At 43.0% G+C, this 19466-nt stretch overlaps 1 protein-coding gene across 1 annotated transcript in view; it reads right to left on the bottom strand.

Annotated features, from left to right (window-relative positions):
* Window positions 1-2160: 2160 nt before the first annotated feature.
* Window positions 2161-19466, bottom strand: part of LOC128309403 (uncharacterized) — a 45007-nt gene continuing 27701 nt past the window's right edge. Inside the window, exons 3-10 of the mRNA XM_053045777.1 lie at window positions 16431-16720; window positions 15051-15128; window positions 14518-14706; window positions 7172-7391; window positions 6788-7082; window positions 6601-6720; window positions 6190-6535; window positions 2161-6129 (exon numbers count right to left, since the gene is read on the bottom strand). Of these exons, the coding sequence (XP_052901737.1) occupies window positions 5022-6129; window positions 6190-6535; window positions 6601-6720; window positions 6788-7082; window positions 7172-7391; window positions 14518-14706; window positions 15051-15128; window positions 16431-16720 (2646 nt within the window). The 3' untranslated portion in view covers window positions 2161-5021. The remainder of the gene's footprint in view (window positions 6130-6189; window positions 6536-6600; window positions 6721-6787; window positions 7083-7171; window positions 7392-14517; window positions 14707-15050; window positions 15129-16430; window positions 16721-19466) is intronic.

Genomic DNA, 19466 nt, shown 5'->3' with positions numbered 1-19466 from the left:
GCGCACTCCAATATTGTTGCTTGTAGCATATATTGCCCAACCATCTGGTTCGATACAATCTTGTGCTACTGGATATATTCGTCTCACGGCAATCTGCACACAGCAAACCCGATTCTAGCCCGGTGGATGAGGGTGGCCGTATATGCACATACCATCTAGAAACGTTTTCCAGATGTTACCTGTATTACCATGCCTGGAACCATGCTACAGGGTCGAAATTTACTCGTTTCCCCGTTTGTTTCAACACGCTTCAGGCGCAATTCCTTTTGGACCGCCTGCTTCGACACACGATGTAGATGTGTGCCATTGTGATTTTATTTCCCAATTGCACGCATACTTTGATCAATTTTTGGGGGTGGTGCGACATAAGCGACGAAGCAGGTGAGCAGACAGGGCAATTGTGGTATTATAATAAAGCTTATTATAATAACACTGCTGGCAGACAATTCGTTGTTACAAAGTGGAAATTTTAATATAAGGCTCAAAGCAATAAAATTTTCCTCACGGCCACACCAGCAAACAAACAAACACAACAATCTCTTACAACACGTGGGACCTCGACAATTGAGGCTAATTTACACGTTTCTTCCGGATTCACTAATTTCCGCTCGCAATTGTGCCCACCGAAAGTGTGATTGAAAAACTTTTCTTCGGCTCCAGTTTTTCAACTTCATTTATTGAACAATTTCTGCAATAGTTTTCCGGTTCGATTATGGTGGGGCGTAAAATGGTGCAGGAGGAACGATTCCACCATTTTTCGAATGGTGCTTCAAAAAGTTGTACTTTGCTGGTGGATGTAGCGCGTTATGGAGCTTTCAAACGAAGTGCAACGGAGCAGTCAATTAAATAAATATGTGGAAGAATGCCTTTACTTGCGCGGGAAAAGCGTCCTTCTTCCGGTAGCTTTTGTTTGCATATGCTCCACAGACGGTACCGCATATTGCTGTGCTGGCTTTTTAATGCAATAAATATTCGGGCAAGAAATGCACAATCAAAATCGACTCAGGATGGGATTAGATATTTTGGGGAAGGTTTGGGCTAAACACTACCTTTACTTTCAGCTTTTGATGTTGCTTTACGTTGGAATGCTGGGAAAATTGATTTAATATGTATTTACATCAGACAAAAAAGGCCCATTTTTGTTAAAAAGGCCATTTGTTAGTCCAATATGAAACGCTAGGCACTGGTGTGCGGTTTTGAAGTTTAAACTCAATTAAAGAATAAGTCTATAACAATAGTAAATTTTACCGCAGTGGTAAAGATCTAGATAATAGTTAATACGGAAACTGTCTGGATATGACATGTATTGTACACAGACCACCAAGGCATCATCAGGTCTATAGAATCACGCATAAAAAACCATCAATTTGAAGAGTCCTTTTATAAGGAAAAATCAATTCTAATAATATACTACACATACCAAAAAGGACAGGACTAAAAAAAGGAAAGGACAAAAAGGACATCTTTTTCCATCTAAAACGATCTAATCGGCCTTGCCGAGACACGAACACCAAATTTTAGAACAAATGAAATATTTCAGTTAAAACAGGGATAGCCAAACTCGAATAAATGTGAAAAAAATAAGCAACCTTTTTTATCATCATAATTGTATCAAACAATAGATCAAAAGGATATGTAAAATAACAAATAATTAATTCTATTTTAGTTTACAGATGTAGCTTAATTTATCAAGCCATGGATTCTTGTACATCCTGAGAGGAAAGGCTGCATGAAATATTTCACACTGTTATCACAAATGAAGTCCTTCGTCCAAGCACTGGAGTGGTATGATTTTAAGGATTGTTTTGCCAGTTGTTTATAATAAAGCATACAAAATTTTCAGCACAAACTATAATTAAACAATGCCCCAACGGTCAGTAGAACCAATTTGTGTTGCATTTGGTAATATATTAACGCTGCTGGTTCGTGTCTTTGCTAGCTCTAACGCTTCAAAGCATATAAGCGTTACATCGTTACTGTTTGCATTACAGCAAGGGTTATTGAACATAGAAAACTATACCGATTGCATAGCTTCAGGATCACGAAATTTAAAGTTGAATACAGAACAAAACCAAAACGAATGTGATTAAATGCTTTCATTCTGAATAATAAAACACATTCACAACAGTTCCATAGTTCAGTTCCAGCGGACGTACGCCGTTAGGAAAATCCGTTACTTTATTAGATCACTAGACCGATTTCGTCGCCGATGAAGCAGCAGCCTCATCGAGCAGTTTACTTACACATGTACTTCCTTCGCTTCCTTTTGCGTCTTTCGACATCTGCATCCTGCATCCGAAACGTATCTGGCCCCCTTTAGGTAGGGGGGTAACGATTCCTTTTACATAAGTGCTAATTATTTACATCATATTTTTTTTTTTAGTTTTCTTTCATTCTGCACCCGTCGCATCATGCTACAGAACTAGCACGGGTTGAAGGAAACGGGTTTTTGTTTGCCCTACACTTCACAACGGGTACCGGAGCTTACCAGCTAACGAATCGTCACCGGGGGGGGATTTGTTTTAAAAGCAGGGAACGGTAGTGGGTTGAACATCATGTAACAACATCATCGTTTGCAGGGATTGTTGCAGTGTGTGAAACAGTGTGGAAAATGTTATCGCTTCATTGTCCTTATTGCGGACAACACCACGCATGTCTTATTATCTGCACTTCTTCTAGAAATTGTCTGTGTATGGATTTTGTTGTTGTTGGTTTCAATTATTTTGTGTCAACCATTGCAGTAGTATTACATCGCCTTCTCAATCACTTCCTACCGTTTGATCATCATTCACCACTTACTGCCCTCCATTGGACAGGGCTGATTATTAACAATTACCGTAGTTTATTCTGTGTCCCTATGCAACACATACGCATCATTAGGTGGCTTAAATTAATTTCGTTTATCTGCTACCAGTAAAGGGTTACTCGTATCCACACCGTGCCATTAAGACGCTCGACGTCGGAAGAGAGATCCGTTTCACAGCCGGAGGAAGATTACGCGAGCTGGAAGCTGGACGCGGAGTATCTTCCGCCACTGGAACCGCGCGTCAGGTTCACAACCTCTCGAGGGGTTTTTTTGTTGCGTGTTTTGCTCGTTTTCTCCTGTACGTAACGTTGCATTCGATCGGTATAGTCGATCGCACGGTGTTACCATGCACCTTTACATGTTCAGGTTTAGAATTAACGACTATTTCCCACACGCCATCAAACTCTGTACAATGTTTACGGCCCAGTTGGAAGGTTCTTCTTTTCTTTTTTTTTATTGGGGAAGGAGGAAAAAGTGGATTGATTTGTTAAAAGAGGATTAGCATCCACTTTGCTATTGATCGGGTGTGTGTAAATGTTTCATCCATCCTCTCACTGCGCCCTGCACAATCGAATCAATCGCTTACGCTTGCAGCTGAGCTGCGAAACAGGGTTGGGGTGTTGCTTTACAATCATAACGGGGAAAATCCATTCCGTAAAACACCCTCTGATCGTTGCAGTGGTGTGCAATTTTGCGTTAGTTTGCTCGGTTTTTTTTTTACATTCTTCTTTGCTTATCTACTGAGAATCACATTATCATTTGACGATTTTGAGAAAAGGTTTTGCATTTTGAATTTGTATGTGTGTGTGTGTGTGTGTGTGTGTGTGTGTGTGTGTGTGTGTGTGTGTGTGTGTGTGTGTGTGTGTGTGTGTGTGTGTGTGTGTGTGTGTGTGTGTGTGTGTGTGTGTGTGTGTGTGTGTGTGTGTGTGTGTGTGTGTGTGTGTGTGTGTGTGTGTGTGTGTGTGTGTGTATTTGTGTTTGACTCTGCGTGTATGTGTGTGTATCATTAGTTTTCTAGCCACGAATGTGGCCATACTTCTGTGTTACATTTATTCGATTTGTTTTCCATGCCATCGGAAACGTTACGTACGCTTGCCCATGTACGGTACGGTAAAGAGCTAAAACATAATGAGAAATGCATACGTTTGCCTCTTTGTACAAGGTGTCATCTCATGGGGAAGGTTTTGATAGGGAACTGTACTGGTACATTGAACAGATATCAAAGCTCAGAATATCCTCCGCCAACCATTTGTTAGCAAAGCGATCGTGTACATTTTGTCGATTGTACTGAAGGGGGTGATGTTTTTTTTTCATTCTTTGCTTGTGTCGCACATCAACTCAGTTGACTACTGCACTGTACCGTTGCTGCTATTTACAGTGGAATGGAGTTCTGCTAATTGTTGATGCGCTTCTGCGCCTTCCGGATTCGCTATTTTGTTTTGCCATTTTAATCAATCTCCACCAAAAAAAAAGTGTGACCATTCCTTTCAAATCTTCTAAACGGCGCGATCTGCTCCTTATATTGAGTTTAAAAACTATAAAATTAATGTCAAAAAAGGAGTTAACGATATTAATTTCCTTGAAACAAAAATGAACCCTTTTAATAGGCCTTCCGAGTGCATGAGAACAAAAAAACCAAATCATTCTTCAAAACTAAACCCCTTGAAATACCTTTTCAAACAACGTAGTACACACCTTTTACCCCACATTTTCTTACACTGGCCATCACAACCATTTTAGTTAGTAATAATTTGCAAAATTTACAATACCACTCAAATCCTTGCCGCTTTCTGCGTGAGCATTGCGCGAACCCCTGCAATGTGGGTTAGAATTGTCTCTGCCTCAACTGATTGTCACAATTAAAAACCAACCTGTCTGTCTGTCTGTCTGTCTGTGGCCACCGAATCGACGCGACCGGCCAATACGGGGAACACTACGGGGATTACGCTACGTGTCTAAAAACAATTCCATTCCTATTGGTAACGCGCTTAAATATTCGCCCTCGGTACCGTTACGACGCTATATGCTACGTGTCAAATATCACCATGCTTGTTACGTTCGCTAGTGGGGTTACGCCACCGGGCTTGTCTACCAACAACCACGCTCGTTCGGCCACTCAGCAGCTGCTCGTGCTGGTGGCCTGCTGGTTGAACGCGAAGTAGTAAAAGTCCTGCGACGACTTCGGCATTGGCTACACCGAAGTCTCCAGCTCCTGTCAACAGAAGCTATCCTTCGACGGGTCCAGATACAGCGGCGTCAGCGCGTGGCTGGACGTCAGATGATGGTTAGCGTGCGGATAGCCGGCGCCGTGGTGTGGATGCGGCTGCCCATAACCACCACCCCGTCCGGCTGCATCGAGATGGACGCTCTGCAGGTGCTTCTTTTCGCCCCGCTTGCGGCGTGCACAGGCCGTCAAACCGGCCGCTAGTGACAGCACAAGCGTCAGGGTGGCCGCCGCCAGACCGACGTGCAGCGGCGACAGCGGCAACCGAAGGTCGCACTCCGTTGGGCTTTCGTCCTGGCCCGAGGGGCAGTGCACCTTGCCGTCGCACCACAGCTCGGACGGGATGCAGGCCTGCAGCTCCTGGCAGCGGTGCGGACAGTCGTGGGCCGGGAAGATCTCCATCCAGGAGAACTTGTACTCGATCAGCTCGACCGGTGGCCGCCGGGGGCTCTTGAACTCGATGATCAAACTCTTCGAAATCTCCATCGCGCTAAACTCGTACGCCCGGTCCCAGCCGTCCGAGAACGCGACCACATCCGGCCCGGACGGGCACAGATCGCGCGAGTTCTTCGGATTGTTCGTCGAGTACACGGTGATGCGCGCGTCTGTCGGGCAGGGTGGTGCCGACTGTAGCAGGGGCGGCATCCAGAACCCTTTCAGCTTCAGCACCAAGTAGCTACTGTCCGTCTCGGGCTCGAGCAACCAGGGCTGTATCAGGGCGGGACAAGGCGTCGGCTTCAGATAGGCATCGCCACTACGTCCCCGCAGCCGTCGCTCGGACCAATCCGTCTCGCAACCGTCGCGCGCAAACTCGTACCGTCCCTCGAAGTAAAAGTCACGGAAATCTTGATCAACCTCCATCTGCAGTGTGGTAAACTTCACCTCCACGATGCTGGCCGCCAACGGTGCGAGCGTTATCGACCCGGACACGTCCGAGCAAAGGCAATCGCGCGGCAGCGGCGATACATCCGTCCACGGTACTTCGCTGATGCGCAAATCGGACACTGGGCCGCCATGATGGTTGCAGTGCCAACGTCCAGAGCGGTTTTGCAAATTCTGACACGATCTTCCACCGAACCGGGCTCTGGTGATCGTTAACCTGGAAGAAGACGCACGCGTTAGTTTGCCGCCAATCACAAGCGCCGGAAATGCATCTCACCTAACACTCTCCCCGCCGCTCGCCTCAAACCGTATGATGCAGGAAATGTTTGGAGAACCTCCACGTCCGTACATGAACACGTTGGACGGCGAGCGGAAGATGCCACGCGATGCAGACGAAGAGCGAAAGACGCGATCGCAGGACTTGGGATGGAACTGCACTAGTGCGGCCGGTTCGGGCATGGCCGAGGGTGCGACTAGCGGTTCCAAGGGTGCTCCACCGAGCGAGTTGTCCACAAACTCGTACCTCAGCTTAAAGGCAGACGCTGGCCCGTACAGCCGGGCCGTACCGATCGGGCTGGGACGATACTCGATCGTTAGGTCGGAACCGGTGGAAAGATAGCTTTCTGCAATAGTGGGCAAGCAGTTAGTGTGACAGTCATCCTCAACATGCCCAACGCGTGGAGCCTACCTTGTGTGGAGCAGGGTCGACTACCCTTAGCTACCAACGAACGGGAACAAAGTCTCGGCACCTCCTCGCGACAGATCTGCTCGATCAGGCTCGCATTCCGCTGGTAGTCCGGTGGTGCGCCTAAAAAAACTAACATAAATATCCACCCCTCAATACCACCGGGCCAGCCAGCGCGGACGCTACTTACCGTACGGGCGCGACGTCACCGACGACCATCGTCCGTCCCAGATCCGCAGCTGCGTCACACATTCGGCCGGTGACTCGAACCCGGTCGGATCGATGGCGGAATGGTACTTGATGAATGACACCCACACCGTTTCGTGCCGTCGACCCTGGAAGTGATACAGACAGGAGCTTTCCGGTGGCAGCGTGTGCTGCGGACTCTCCAGCTCGCCCGTCTGGCTTTCGAACGCGCTGATAATGAACTCGCACCGTCCCGGTTGCCGGATGTACGACTGTGAGTTGGAGTTGACGTACAGTACCTGGGGAACAGCCGAATGGGAAAGGAAGTGTTGCACACAATTTAATCAAGATCGCTCCACCAAACAACCCAATTCCGGACGCTGCTTACGTGCACTTCCAGCTCGAAACCGGGCAGAAAGGTGACGGGATTCGGATGGAACGGCACATCGAACGGGGACGTGTGGAACTCGACACGCATCTCCGGACCACTGGACACGATATCCGGCAGGACGTCTCCACCGCAAATTCTCCCGATGGTCGGTGCTTCCGGTGTTCCACCGTCGTAAATGCTGAGATAGTCCTGCGCCTCGTCACATTGCTCCCAACTCCTGGCGGGGGTTAGCGCCCGATGAAAGAAAACACAAAATACCGTATTGTGAGTTATCAAGATTACCCTTGGATCGGTGCCGCTGATGGATTATCGCACTTTGTTTCCCAAATTCCGAACATATAAGCTTCACCCCGATGTGAAGGAAAAGATTATAAAACAAAACTACATAACCCCCCATTCCAACGCTAAAGTGTGCCATTTGACACGGTTCCAGTGGTCGTAAAAATTTACGATCAGGAAGTATTACCCTTCGGCCATCAACACGCACTTCACTAATTTGTTTATTGACCGGTGGCTAAATCAAACGGGCACGATTCGTCACGCGAACCGTTTCGTGCCCTTTTTTAATGACCAATGCGCCAGTATTTATAATGACCTACCCTCGGTTTTTTTTTTTTGGGCTCGATTTGTTCTTATTCAAACCATTTATTAGGTTAACTGGACATAGCCCGCACCTGCCCGAAGTCAATCAAATGCACGCACGATCGTTATAAAATAGTTCATCTTTTCAACACCTCGACGTTAGGTTTAAATCGACTAATTCATGTGGCTGATTTGTGGATAATTGAGGCAAAAATCGGAAGAGTTTTTTTTGTATTATAAAAAGAGCTTTTATAACTAAAATACAGTAAAAGTAATGTTCTAACTTATTTCAATCCCATTACTACACAAATAAATTAGGAGAGTTATATAAAAAGTTATAAAAAGAAACATAAATCGTGAAGGTCCATCTTGTACGATGTGTAATACAACTTTTAAACAGATTAACACGCAAAGTGTTCTACAAATGTATTACGAAAATCCCGCAATTAATTACAAAGTTAATAGTCTTTAAAGTTAAAGTTAAAGGTTTTTCAATATCTTAACAAATACTGACACCGTGCAATAAAATTGTCTCGGGGACTTTTTCTCCGAGACTTTTAAAAGTAGCTCAATCTTGCAAAAAAAACAGCGTTTTTCCGAGACATTTCTGCGCTCATTTTAGCTCTCAAATCATTTGTTTGTTTGCAAGCCGGTTTGTGGGGGTTTTTATATTATTCAATACTATAATATTATTATCATATTATTATTTGATAATATTTATACTAATATTTATATTTTATTTATATATTATTTATATTATTAAACTTATTTGGGGATTTCATTTAAAAGAGTGAGTGATAAAATTAATCAAAGTAAGTTTTTTACATTATTTATAACTAGCCAGACGCCATTTCCATCTAGGTAGGCACCCCCTCCGAATGTGCTCTCGAGAAAGGTCATTACCAACCCTCAAACGCCAATAATATTAATACCAAATCGGACATTCCAAGATCACTCGATCTTCAAAGTCGGCTAGTGGGTCGACTATCAAAGGAAATCTCAACTTAAAAGCTTAAGATTATTTCTACATTACATTTGCATTTTTCTAAAAGACTTTGCCACATAGGGCAGAGGAGGGAAAAGCTTACAGTGCATGAAAAGCTAATAACCATCACAAATGAAATTCAATCAACTCAAACGGGGCACACTGCAGCTTGCGTCATTAAAATGTCAACAAATCAACATAACCCTGTCATGATTTCGATTCCAACCAAAACCAATTTCGGAAACAATGTAGCTAACCGAATCACTCAACGCGCCTTACATTCGCTGCCCCAGATGTGTTAAATAACTTCAACCCCATCAGGGGTGTAGCATCAACCAGCCGTTTCACCCATCGAGGTAACTTTCCCTACACGTACTTTAACACCTTCCAGCGTGTAGCGAGGCCAGTACTGTTGCAAGACGCACCCAAGCGTATCCTGCTTCGTGCAACGAGTGGAAACACCTCGCGCCTCCATTCCCGAAAAACTCCAAGCGCAATATCGCCCAATTGATTTTCCAATCAAATTATCGTACCTCCTCCCAAAGCTCCCCTTTTCGGGCCATCCACTCGAACCGCCCCAACCGCTCCGTTCGCAAAGTCGCAATCAGTCGCAAAAGGAGTCGTTTCTAATGCCATGGCTAGCTGGACCGGGCCGACTAACTGGTTTTGGGGTAAAGTTTTGAGTTCTTGCCTAGCACCTATTTTCCCTTCATCCCCTAAAAGCCTCATCGCGGCCTCATACGAACCAAACTCGATAGTTGCGCCAGCTAGCCAGCTTGTGGAAAGGAACTGGAAAGGAACAACTTTCTTTCCCGCACGGAATCTGTTTCGAAATTTACCTCAAATCCTTAACCCAACAGGTTTTCCATAAATCCTTAACTTTTTCTATGTTTCCTCACTTCCATTTCCTACGCGCATGCCATCGTCCCCTAGGCCGTACCTCCCATCACAATCTTTATCCACATTTTGGCCGCCTCGAACCACAACCATCATTGCACCGAGCGGGGAGCAGGGAATGATGGATGAAAGGGCAGGGGAACTGAAAATCGCTCGATCAGAGTGAAACCTCCCCTCCGACTCCGCCACAAACCTACGAGGGTGAGAGCAAGTTTTGCCATGCCTTGCCAGCTTTCCGTGGCCAATTCGTATTCGAACAGTTCAAGGTACGTCTTGTGTAGTAAACTAGCCCCCGAACGGAAATCGGCTCACGAGAACCGAAGGTATAGCCATTTCCCTTACAATCTTGCTTAAGTAGATACACGCACACACATACAAAGTGCCATGTACACGAAGTCACGATACAATGCGAAGGGATGGGGAGGGCTTTAGATCCCCGAGCGGTTAAAATGCATCATTGCACCTATTTGCCTTTAAAATGTTTCCTAACCCAAGCAACGTGCGCTTCGCCGAAGAATGGACCATCTTTAAGTTACGTCCGCCTCCATTTTATTCTTCCCTGATGGTTAAACAGGAAGGACACACAGCCAGGATGTGCAGCAAGGTGTGTGTGTGTGGTTGGCTATAATAATTTGAAATAATAATTTACAAGTTTTGCATTGGAAATTGCTTTCGGGGCAGGATCCACCCCGGTTCGTAGTTTCGCCCGGGATCGCTTCGAGCAAACGAGTCTATTTTGGCTGCAGTCGGATAAATTTTAACGTTCTGACCGCATTCCCGACCAGCCCCCCCCCATTGCCCTGCCATTGTTGTACGTAACCCCGGGCCCTGGAACACAACCCACGGGGACGAAATGGCAAAACCCGGAGCCGAACTTTTCCCAGGTGCGCTTGGTTCGCTGGCTGCGCTGGGTCGAAGCCGAAATGGAAAGCCGTAAATTCTCGATTCGACCGAGTGGATGAGATAGTTAGCCGTTAGTTTTGCAACCATATGGAACTCGGTGTGTGTGTGTGTTCTGCCCGTGTGAAGTAGTTTGGTGCGAGATGAAAATAAGGAAATCTCGTTTTTGGTAGCTTTATCAAGAAATATCTAGCATAAGCGTTGCGCTACAGGTAAAGCAGCTACTGGCAGGGGCAATTTATAGCGTTATTATAGTAAAATATTACCACTCAACGTAGAGTGTGTTAGTAGGAGAGTGAGGTACTTTATATTATTTTTTTAAAAAAAAGATTTACTTGTCATGTTTTGCTTTTGTTCATTGTTTAATTTATGAACGACATAAACGCAGTTAATCGACACAAAACGGCAATAGAAATGATCAAAAATGCTAATGAAATGCAGTTTTTAAATTATTTTTTAACAAATACTTGTCATACATCTTATGACTTGCGAATGAAAATTGCGAAAAGTTTTATTTGCAAGAAGAAACAATAATTAGCATACCTTTAGGCGTTTTATCACTTTTATAGGCAATATGCTCCTACGTTTATGCAACCCGCTTCATCCGTTTTTCATTTAAAAAATGCTGTAAATGTAACAAGCTTTATTTATCTTTTTCTGACCTGTTTTTATAACTTTTTTGTAACTTCAACAAACCAGGAAATGTATAATAGAAAAATTCAGCAAAAAAGAACAAATCCCACTTCAATTGCAAATCGTTAGGGAATTTTGTCATTGGCTGCTAGATCTAGCTTTTTAAATTAAGCTCCTAAAAGTATGCAATCCGCACTGGTTTTAGCTGTGAATTACTATTTTTATCTATATGAAATATGAAAAGCTCATTACTTTTTCACTGCAATGAAACACGATACGGTTTTTATCTACTCTCAAGTGATCGTCAATAGCCAGAGCTGTCGGTTCTGGTCATGAGTCATGCGAAACCTGCCTTCCACAAAACAAAACCCGTGACGCAAAAGTTAACTTGCAAAAGTGCAATATGTATGCACGGCTACATTTTACATATTCCAGCAACCGGACACCCGGGTGGTGCTCATCAAAGAGCTAGGGCGCGGTTTTTCCACGAAAATGGTCATATTTAATTACATTGCTGGTTTTGTGGTTTGAAGCATGTTGCGACGCTCGCTGCCCAGGCTCGCAACACGACTCGACCGCAGGGTCATCGAGGTTGAAGCACACACTAACGGCTTTACAAGCGCTTGCCAAGAGGAAAATTGTACCTGACACGGGCTGGCAACAAAACTACCAGCCGGTGGATAAAAAAAGAAAAATACCACCACAGTTGCAATAATATACCGGTTGCAAAGTAGAAAATTAAACATTTCCATTGCTGCCGTGTTTCGATTCTGGTTTGACGATCTGATGGAGAGGATGGAAGCAGGACCAGCGTTTGGTCCGACCGCACCTTCGGATGCGTGGGTTTCATTCCGAGTGCGAGCGAGTCATTCCCATCGAGGCAAGCAATCAATTTTCATTAACAACCCTACAACCCGGTGACGCGCTGTGACGCAGATTGGCACAGTGACTGCCAGCTGTGATCGGATTTATTTTGCTCATATTTCAGGTAAGGATTACGTGGCTACCACTACCTCGTTTAAGCACTACTCTCTCTGTCTTCTCTCTGTCATTTGGGAATAGTTGGTTTAAAGTACGGTTTCAATATTACACAGTCGTTTTGTAACAATATGAGTTAAATTCACTATGGACTGTCCGACAAAAAAAAAGTTAATAAAGCAAAGAACATCAACCAGACATTGTTTTTTTTGCAATCCAACTTTTTTGTTCTTTAATCCAACCCAAATAAAACGCTCAGTTTATCAACCAATCTGACCATGAGTTCCACATTCCGACGGAACATGGTTGCGTGATTAACCAAGAAGGACGACGATGATCCGCGGTGACGGATAAACCCCTGTTCTCCGGTCAGTGTTGTGATGTATTATATGTTTTTTTCCAAACACACCTCTTTCACACCCGTTCGAACCCACTTCGGGCAGCGAACAAACGAAACAATGCAACAACAGCAAAAAAAGAGTGTAAAGGCGAAACGTTACATCGTTTAATTGTGGTTTATTACAAACACGGAATTAAATAGCTGGAAACATTATGCAGCAAGATTAAGCGACGAGGTGAAAATGGGTGTGTGTGTATGTACATGCAAATGTTGTATCCATTTTTTTTTCTGGTTCCACTTTATCAGTTACTTTGATGTTGCATGTAAATAATGCAACCTCATTTGCAGGCGCTCCTTTTACAGCAACAAAACATAATAAAACCGTCTGAGCTTGTACAAGTTTCTGTACCACGCGGGAACACGATGTGATTACAGTTTTTAATCGGACTAGAACTATTTTAAAGCAATTCTTCGTTAAATTTCTCTGGTCGTTTTGTTTATACTAAATTATTTTTATATTCTAAACCAATGAAAAAAAAATATGGGCTTGTGCAAACGTAGTAGCTTGGTTGGGTCTATAGAAGCAACACCAGTCTTCACACGGCAAGACCGGTCCAAAATCCCATTCGGACCAATCCTCCGCACACAAGATTGATTATCCAAAGGTGGGTAAATAAAGTCAAAGAAAGCAAGAATTGACAGGCCTTAACCTCTTGACACCAATGAAGAAAGAGAAGGAGTAAAAGTAAAGTTATAAATAATATACAATAAAATTGACTAGATCCCATTGATATAAGAGGTTTACAACAAATTTTTCACAGATTAATCAACAAAGAGAAAAGTTAAAGTACTTACGAAAATGTTTAAAAATTTGCAAAAAAAGATCGTAAGTTCGAAGACAATTTAGTAACCGTATTATTTCAAAAAAACATAAACTGCTGGAACACAGGAAAGTAGTTCATTGTTAACAGCATTAGTAAGAACTAACAACTCCTCGAAATATTAACTAAAAAATTAATAACAATAATTTGATAATTTAAATTTGAATAATTACTTTAAATATAATAAAAAATGTTCAATTCAAGTAGTTGAACATATCGAACACATATAATTTTTTTCCATATAGTTTTCATCATATTTTCATAAGAGCGCTATGTCTCTGTTATTTTCTAAAATTTTCAAACTTTCATTTTGATATTTCGAAAAATGAAAGCCAGACTAAAAATCCTGGTCATTTCATGACATGATAAACCATACCACTAAAAAGGTTGTAGTACTAATACAAAAATAGTTAAACTTCAATCAGGGTGTTGTATTAAGAACGTAAGAATTTTACGTCTCACTAAAAAAATAATTATCGTAAATCGTTTCAATGGCAGTTTACGATTCAATGAAATAATTTTAATAATAAAGATTAAAATGTAAAAATCATATCATAAAACGCATTATCTATTCTCTGCAACTTCGTAGATGGTAATGTTTTTTAATTAATTTTTGTTTTATATGAAAAACAATTTAAAATATTGCAAATGCCGTCATTCTGGAACAATGAATCAAACGACAAGCTTCCAATCATTAAATACTCCTTTTTGTGCGACTAAGTACGGGTTTGCAATCCTCTTTTCCAGCCCGTACAGCATGTTTATCACTAAAAGCTGTCATTCATCACCAAAAGCATCGATGACCACTGGAGACGGTAGGGGGAATCTCCATTCCACGGTACTCGCCAGAAGATAGCTCGCTCAGGCGCTCACGCAATATTTCACCAAAATCACCCACTCGGAATGCACAAACGAACGCATCAGTATTCGCCTAAGCTTTGGCGAACGGACAAACCCAAACACCCGTTCAATGTGCGTCCTTTAAATAAAACAAAAACACATGCTACCAAAAAAAAAGAATCCTTCCCTGCTGTTTAGAAATCTCCGATACATGCCACCGGAAGTATCTGGCCCAAAATTTTCACGCACCAAAATCCGCGCCGCGCGCCCTCGCGCGGTGGACACGTGGTCATCAATAATGAATTACCTTAAAATCCGGTTGTTCGCCTCGTGGTGTGTCGCCTGCTCCTTCATGTTTAATTTATGCCCGTCCGGTTGCCGTAGGACGATCATCGCGTGCAGGCCGCTGGGGGGCGCCCGATGATTAATATAATATTTACATGTTAAATTGCGCGGATAAATGCCGGGATAGTTGGGCGATCGTATTCGGCAGGTCCTGTAAATAAAACCGTACGGATGGTGTGTCGCTTTAGTACCGGCATTTCGAGACTGGGAACAGGGATGGCATCGAACAGCGCGTAGCGTTAGATTGGCTAATTTATAATCCACCCGGTACCCGGTGGCCCAGCACGGTCGGTTCTCACATACGGCGTTGCGTTTGCGAAAGGTTTTGTGCTCCAATCTCGACCCTCTAAATACGGGATTAGATGAGTCGTGGTGGGTCGTCGCTTCATCACACCTTCGGCTAGTGGACCGGTACGGACTATCGAGTTGCCGTATCCCGTGGGAATGCACATAACCCGTTCCATACACGTACCAATCCCGCGGTCCGGAACTTACCTTTTGTCACAGTCATAAAAGTTGCGATTGCAGTAGCTGCCGGGTACGAGATCTCCGTTCCATATCCGGTTGTCGTTCCTGGAAGAGACCAACAGATAGAGAAATTCTGGTGAGCACACAGAAAAAACAGGCCACACTGTATCGTGGAACCCTGCCCGGTCGCAGTAGTCCGGGATAGGAAAAAAAATGTAGGATTAACTCAACATATTATTCTCTGCCAATAAATACAAGCATTCCGTTTATATTTACTTCCACCTGTCCCAAGACGCAAAAGGGTGCGGGAGTGTCCTGAACCGAACCGATCGCAATGGATACGGTCCCATTCGTTGGGCGCATTGTATTCCAGTAAACGATTTACCGATTTCCCACCAACCCACGCCCGTCCCCCGTGCGTTATGCAATGGTGGAAAGTCAGCAAAGTGGCAGGGAAAGCGAATGAAAAAGGACAAACACACAACGTGTGTATAAAATGCAATAACCTAGATTTAATGCCAACAACATTGGGTGCCGATGTATAACTCCCAGCCTAGCGATTACTTTTTCTCCACCGCTTCGCTGTGCGAATGCGTTAACATCTTTTTATTTTCTGCCCTGCTGCTGCGACGCGGGACAACGGGGAGCGGCTTTCTTTCTTCCTTTTATTTATATTTTTGAGCTTTTATCGTTCTAGCCGAACCAGCTCGCAACAACTCATGCGAGGGCAAGATCGTAAAACCAACTTTTATAGTTTATTACTTAATGGAATTTTCAATTTTCTCTTCCGCACGCCACATGATACGGTTGTTTGCTGTTTGTTTTGTGTTTTGGTTTTGGTCTGTATTGGACGAATCTAGCTGCAAAACGCAAGGAATCCACAAACACATTCACCAATATGGACGATAGAAATTTACAATTAGATTGAACGAATCCCAAAAAAAACGATTTTAAGCTAAAGAATGTGTAATTGTAGCAAATTGTGTTCGGAATGTTGATTTATAATTATCGCTTCAGCTGTATTTTATTTAAAAAAATTAAAATGATAACCTATTTCCTGTTTAACACACTCAAAAATGGCCCAAACCTCAATTCGATGTGCATTGCATACATTTAGGCGTAAAACTTTAATGCATGCATAGATTTAGGCGCTAGAATTAAATTTACGTTTGTATAACAAACTAACAGTTACAGTTTGATTTTTTAATAATTTTCTTAACAGTTAAATTATAATTAAATTCACAATATCAACTTGAACGGGTTTGTACAGATATTACGAGACATTAATTAAACTAATCAATCACTTGACCCTAACGTGATTTGAGCACCTACATGTATGCAATCAATTGTAAAACCACATTTTGTGAGTTAATATGCGAAATAAAATATAAATTTCATTGCTCATACCTTAACTTTGCATCGCTGTGACGCAAAAACTTGTAGATTAGACGAAACTCGAACCCGTTCGACATACCACTGCTGGCCTGGGGAAGTTTGTCCAGACGCAGCGTAACGTTGACCGATCTCGTCTCGCTGTAGTATATCGTATAGCCGGATGCCGTCCCACACCACCTTCCGTCGAGATTTGGCAGACCCTGTTCGCTGATGGTCATGAACCCTTCCATACACTCACCGTGCTGTTTGAGGTCGTGGAAATTTTCCACATACTTTCCGATGCTAAACTTGGCAAGATTTAGCTGCAATGGTAGAACAAATTGGAGACGCGATTAGATAAATTTACAATATGTCATCCTCAAGGAAAATATGCGGGAAAATTAATTTTCACATTCAAAATAAATTCTGTCCAAATGGCGACGGTGTGAAAAACCTGTAGGAAACCTTTTAAGTCGCTTGTGATATAGTAACCCCAGAAACACATTGTCTACGATGTTTTAAATACACTCTTCCCAAACTTTACCTTCAAGAAAAGGAACATCTTTGGGACAAATTCTTCTACTATCCCATGTCTGGAAGGCAATAAATCTGTATCAATAAGATTAAAGACCCTTTCTTCTAGGCGGTGAAGCTTTAAATGGAAAGGTTCGGCTAATACTCTTTGACGGCCAACCGATGTTTTTTTTTATTTGTTTTTATTTTCTTCATTCTATTTAAAGGAATGTTCTTTATTCTACGCTTCTTTCATGGACAATACCTTCCAACATTTTGCTTCACATTTGATTTAAAAATTACATCACTTTGGCTACTTTTTATCTTTAAATAGGATAAACTTTAACGCAGCCTTGTTGCGCTTCTTGTTTTATGCGTTACATTAGACCATGCTGTTCACTCTGTTCGAAACCGTTTCCGAACAACCATCCACACACTGCGTGGGTGTAGCAGTGCTGGGGTGCTTTTAATGCTTCCGACTAATCCCTTCGATGGGACATTCAGGCACCAAGTACGGCCAGACAGCCGTGATTAAAAAACTTTCATTTTACTGCACTTAAGCTTTCCATTTTATCGAAGCCTTCGCTAAATCTTAGGCTGGAGGGGTTTTTTTTTGTTGTCTTCTATTTTAAGCCACGATAGTGTAGCTCATTTCTTTTCTTTTTCTTCTAAGGATTTTCCGCTCCAGTTTTGTATTCTTTTATTAAAACATGTTCCGGTAAGTGTTCGGTCGGGAAGAAAACTCTTTCTTTTGTTGAAAACTACTTATTTATTTAAGAAATAAATTATTACTAAAGCAATACTAAAATGAGCGAATTGAAAGTTAATGTAAACCTGCAATATGGAGGTAAGAAACCACAAGTTAAAACCAGGTAAGTTAAATTTCTGTTAGCGTTAGTTAATAGCGTTATTACAGCATAACAACCATTACCACCATCGTTACTATTTTGCTCCCAAAAGTATGCAAGCTGCATTTCATTTTCAGCATTTCAATTATTTAAAGCAAAGCCACTGTGCCGGGAAAGGAAACTCCACTTTCCATTTAGTAAATCAAACGTATCTGACCGTGTAACGTCTTTGAGATATCATCGTTTACTCATGATGTGAAGTTATCTACGCGTTTTCAATTAGATGATTGGCTGTTTCTTGATCGGAGCCAAAAGTTTCAATGGAAATAAACAAGCTCTGCCCCTACGCTGCGAGTCCAGTCCAGCTTTTCCAATGGCTCAACAATATCGCCCGATTGCCAGACAGCCCGATTTGTGCCACAGCCAGGAATAGCAAATCGAACGATGATTACATGAAACATTGGGCAACGGACTTTGATGCAACACAAACAAATCGCCACCAGACGTACGGTCGCTATCCATTAGATCACGAGCGCTACCGGCGATTCCATTAACAGACCCGATTTGTTCTCCAGCGAGCCCGGCATCGGCTTCATCAAAGTGTGAAACAAACTTTTCTGTTTGGCTAGCGGAATAAATTAAATAATTTGAGCGCTTTGAAGCTAACAGCAGTTCAAGGGATAAGGAGAGCCTCACGAAACTGAGGACCTGATTCGTCGATCAGGGCGGAGGATATCATTCGATGCAGGTGGAACATTCGAGTCGTGAAAGTCTATTTCACCGTTGGCCCTGTACGGGAAAACTTGCTCCTGCCCTATTAGCATAAGTCAGCGCAAATGAAAAAGTCAACAAAAATTGGAAACAAATTGAATTAAATGTAAATAAACGGGGCTCGTGCGAAAAATGGATTTGTTGATCTAATTTAGTGGCATTAGGTTTCGGTCCTGTGGAAGAATAAGCAAATTTTACTTGCTTTCAAAATAGTGCAATGTTTGTTTGTTTTTTTTTTCTTGTTGCCACAGAAAAAGCTCGGTACACGCACCTGAAAATCTGTGACCAGTAACAATGATTGACAAGTACAAGGAAAGTACATCTGCCAGACGTTTGATGGTGGGGGTGTTTTGGTTTTTCCTCTTTTCCTCGTAGCGTTCTCGGTAATTAAATTGATGGTTACCACAACGGCAGCTATGGCTTCGATAAAACTTTTCGCAAATAATCCATTGACTGGTGATCGAGCAACACAGCGAGAAGTTTTGCTTAGGCCATCGAAAGTCCTTTGCCTGCGTTGTACAAGGAAACGGTTTTGAAGACGATATTTCTTTCACCCGCAAACCACACACGCACTCGGCATGCCATCTCAGCGGCAGACAGGCCGATGTGCATAGATTCCGTTTCCCTATTTATCAATTAGCGATGAACATGAAAATTCACTCTCTCTCTTGCCGGCAACCCTCGGGCCAACGCAACAACAGTGGAAGAGAACACATTTTTCACTTTCAATTTGGTTATTGATTTCGGCGCTTCGTCCCTACCGGCGTGTGAATGAACCGAGCGGCGGGAGGCCGAACAATGTGGCAAGTTTATCTCCCTTTTCGAGAACACTGCTCGAGAACATGGGCAGCCAAAAAGAAAAATGCAGGGAACGCAAAAGCAAAATGCCCGTCGAACATGCGATTTGACGTTTGCCATAGTTTTCTCCCCCGTACAA

This window comes from Anopheles moucheti, chromosome 2 (genome assembly GCF_943734755.1).
Source record: "Anopheles moucheti chromosome 2, idAnoMoucSN_F20_07, whole genome shotgun sequence".
Classification (NCBI taxonomy): Eukaryota; Metazoa; Arthropoda; class Insecta; order Diptera; family Culicidae; genus Anopheles; species Anopheles moucheti.
Note: the sequence above shows the minus strand (reverse complement) of the source record. Positions and strands in the feature narration are given on the sequence as shown.